Source organism: Humulus lupulus, chromosome 9, assembly GCF_963169125.1.
Source record: "Humulus lupulus chromosome 9, drHumLupu1.1, whole genome shotgun sequence".
Taxonomy (NCBI): Eukaryota; Viridiplantae; Streptophyta; class Magnoliopsida; order Rosales; family Cannabaceae; genus Humulus; species Humulus lupulus.
Window position 1 is genome coordinate 144,782,075 of NC_084801.1, and position 3,787 is coordinate 144,785,861.

At 35.3% G+C, this 3,787-nt stretch overlaps 1 protein-coding gene across 1 annotated transcript; it reads left to right on the plus strand.

The window, feature by feature from the left end:
- Positions 1-253: 253 nt before the first annotated feature.
- On the plus strand, positions 254-784 carry LOC133800127 (uncharacterized). Its single transcript, XM_062238095.1, has one exon. It carries the CDS (start codon positions 254-256, stop codon positions 782-784), a length of 531 nt encoding a protein of 176 aa, XP_062094079.1.
- The last annotated feature ends 3,003 nt before the right edge of the window (positions 785-3,787 follow it).

Here is a 3,787-nt window from a genome sequence, read left to right on the forward strand (position 1 = left end):
ATTAGCCCTATTACCAGCTCTAGCAGATAGTCACAATGTGGGAATAGTTGCATAAGTTTAACCTATAGTTTAGAAATAAATTTCAAACATAAGGTTTGATTAATGTAGCTAAAATCTAATCCATTCAGTTCTGTTTGGGCTGAGCAACTATTGGATGAGTATTTTTGTCCTTCCCCAAAGCATAATTAAGGAAGTTGAGCGGCTTTGTCGTGGTTTTCTATGGGGAATTAATGGCAATAGGTGCAAGTTACATATGGATTCTTTGGCGAAGGTTTGTCTTCCTAAAGCATATGGGGTTCTCGGATTCAGAAATGGACAGGTTTGGAACTATGCTATCTTAGCTAAGTATATGTGGGCTATCTCTGTGAAGCATGATTTGCTGTGGGTAAAATGGATAAACACAATCTATCTGAAAGGCTCAGACTTCTGGTCCTATAGGCTGCCTCCGGATACTAGCTGGTATTGGAGGAAATTATGCAAATTGAGAGGCAAATTCAGTTGGGAAGATATCAAGGCTGCTAGTTTATCTGGGAAATTTCAATCGTATATCCTATACAACAGTACCCTGAGCCAACAACAGGTTGGTTACTATAAAGAAGTATGGTGTAGATTATCTTTGCCTAAGCATAGGTTCCTATTATGGCAAGTATTTAATGCTCAGTTGCTTACTTGTGATAACTTGCTTCGATTCAGAGTGCCTCTTGAATCTCTTCTGTGCCCGGTCTGTGGTAGTTTTGATGAAAGTCACTCCCATCTGTTCTTTGACTGTACTCTGTCAAAATAGGTGTTGGATCATATATTCAACTGGATGGCATTCAGAGCATGGCCTTATGAGTTTGATAGCTGGAGGACCTGACTCTCTAGCAGAAATCATGGCTTCATTTTTCATATAACTAACATGATTTTAGCAGTTGTAGTTTATAGCATCTGGAGGAATCACAATGGTTGTATTTTTGACAATTTTTCTAGGACTGCTACTAGTATAGCTTCTGAAGTAAAATCCATAATACAACATCGGCTCTACATTGTAAGCAAGAAGCAGCTATCTTCCCAGGAGCAAAGAGTTTTAACAAAAATTACAATGTAAATATTGGTTGAACTATTTTGTAGATTCCTGAGTTTGTTTGTGTTTGGATTGTACTGTTAGTTTTGGTGAGGCTGCTATTCTTAGCCTCAGGTTGTTTAGTCTAGTTATTGTGTACATTTGCTTGTTTGATTAATGAAGTGCATTTCTTCTTCTTGATCGAAAAAAATATATATCGCTAGTCCTAGAAATATTATTTATTATAACCTAAGGTTTAGATAGAACTAATAAGAACGTGACACTTGTCACAAGCATGTTTATTAAGGATTTAAGCATTTTAGATGAATAATTTATTAAAGGATAAATCTAGAAGCCCTAGATCCTTTTAATAGCAGTTAGGATCATGTTGTACTCAGTCAAAGCTGTTTAAAAAAATTTAAAATGTGTTGAAAGTGTGCAAAAACGTGCCGATATGTCGCCTACGGAAGATACGGAAAATACGTCAACTTCACATGAACGAAACCACAGAAGCTCTGGACATAGATACGGGCGATATATCGCCTAGGCAATATATTGAATCTTGGAGCCATTTTTGAATCTTTGTGGATTTAATTTAGAAGCAGCCCTTAGCCACTTGGACTTGCTCTTGAACGTTTTTTACCGAGTTCTGGGCATCTGTTGAAACAAAAATTCAAATCTTTTTAGTTATTATTCATTTATTTATTCATTTTAAAAGGGGTTAGTTTCACTCCTTGAACTCTGTAAATAAGACCTAGTACTCAGCTATTTCACTCACCATTCAAGCATTCTTCAGAGCCTCAAAACACTTGGGTTTTGGATAAAAGATTTTCCATCTAAGCTTTTCTAAACACTTGGGATGTAAGATAGAGTGTTATTTCAGTATCGAGGTGTAGATCAAAGTCATAGTCCATTAAAGGTATTCTGATCCTCAGGTTTAATCCATTGTAGTTCTTTTATTTCCTTCCATTTTCTGTAAGATCCTGACCTATTGTTATGGCTTTTTGGTTAGGTGTTTAAGTTTCTTGAAACCTATGGTTTTCTGTAAGTTTCTACTTTGACTGTTTAGTTCTCGTTTTCATCTCCTTTTCTTTAGAAACTCATGGTATTACTGTTGGTTTTATGAGTGTTCCAATCCCGTTCTTGTCTCAAATATCTCAGTTTTTGGTAAGGAAAATAGGTTAAATATATGTGATATGATATGTTATGTTGATATGTTATATGTATGAATATGTCTTGTAGTCACTTGGGGCTTATAGTTGCTTAGATAGCAAACCCCAAGGTTTTTATCATTATCGTGGAGTAGAGTTATGATTTATCCTTCCTCGATTAGTAGATAGAGGACCTAGATGGGCTATCATATACTATTTTGTGATCTAACCTACCTCGATTAGTAGATTGAGGACCTAGATTGTTTTATCACATGCTAGGGTAACGAGTTAACCACCATTAATATTGTAGTCCTATATGATATACATTTTTACATGATATGTTTTATAGTATATGTTTTACGATATAGTCTTATGATTTATGATATATGATTTTAGTAGATTTTCCTTGTTGGGCATTAGGCTCATTCCTTTTATTTTAGATGGTGAAGGAAAATGAACTTTGAAGGCGAGACAGATTCGTGGGAGCTTGGCATGTGTATTGGGGATGGATGGATTGAATGTACTGCAGGAAGATCGAGGTTGACGGTGTTTAAAGTCTTTTGATTTATGCTTTATGTATTTCCACACTTAGTATTTAAACAATTTATTAAAGTTTATGTTTTTATGTTTTATGTACTGAACAATGGGTACCCATACTTTATTTTGTATTTCGTATTGTATTTTGGATTTTTAATAAAGTTCTAATATTTTATGTATGTATGTATTCCAAAATAGTAGTTATGTTTAATAGTTTTTAATGGTTCGAGGTCTAGAATGAGTCGGAGCATTACAGTTTGAATGCCTCCTCATAAATAAATTTGGTGGCATGAAATTGAACCTCAGATGAGGAAGCACCTTTAGTATTCTTTCTAAATCTCTTTGATGCCATTCTTCACTTCAAAACTCAGGGATAAGCTTCCTTTAACACAAATAATTAAGCACTAATAGAATAATTCAAAATACCCAAAAAATATCAAGTCAAACTCCTCTAATTACTCCCACCAAATATCTACTAAACAAATAAATACCTCCACTTCAAAATATTCAATCAATTCCCCTTAAAACTGAAGCACACTTCTCTTAGAACTTTCATCAAACAATTAGTAGGCATAGACTTATCCAATAGTGGAAAATTATGTTGTAGTAATTGTTGACGGTGAAAAATCGTCAACGAAATTAGATCGGCAACTCAAAGGTAAGTATGGAGATATTTACATAAGAAATTAGAATAAACTTAAGGAAAGATAAACATAGATCAACAATGGAGTAAGCCTTTTTATATTGCTCAATAGCGTGAGTGTACAATGAATTTTCCAACCCCTTATTCTAAGGGGTCAAGGTCTATTTATAGCTGGGCTTTAATGGCCCCTTATACATGGTGGTCCCTCGGCACAAAATAGTACATGAGTACACTATCAGGGTAGTAGCACAAGTTGTAGTGGTAGTGGTGTTGGAAGAGTGGTGGTCTACTCTAGTACGTGTCATGGGCTGCAAAAGTACTCCTGCCTTGGTATCATATTATGCCTCCACTACTTGTCGGGTACGGACCTCATAAGCGTGCTGAGGGAGTCTTTACCATGTACCATTCTTGTAC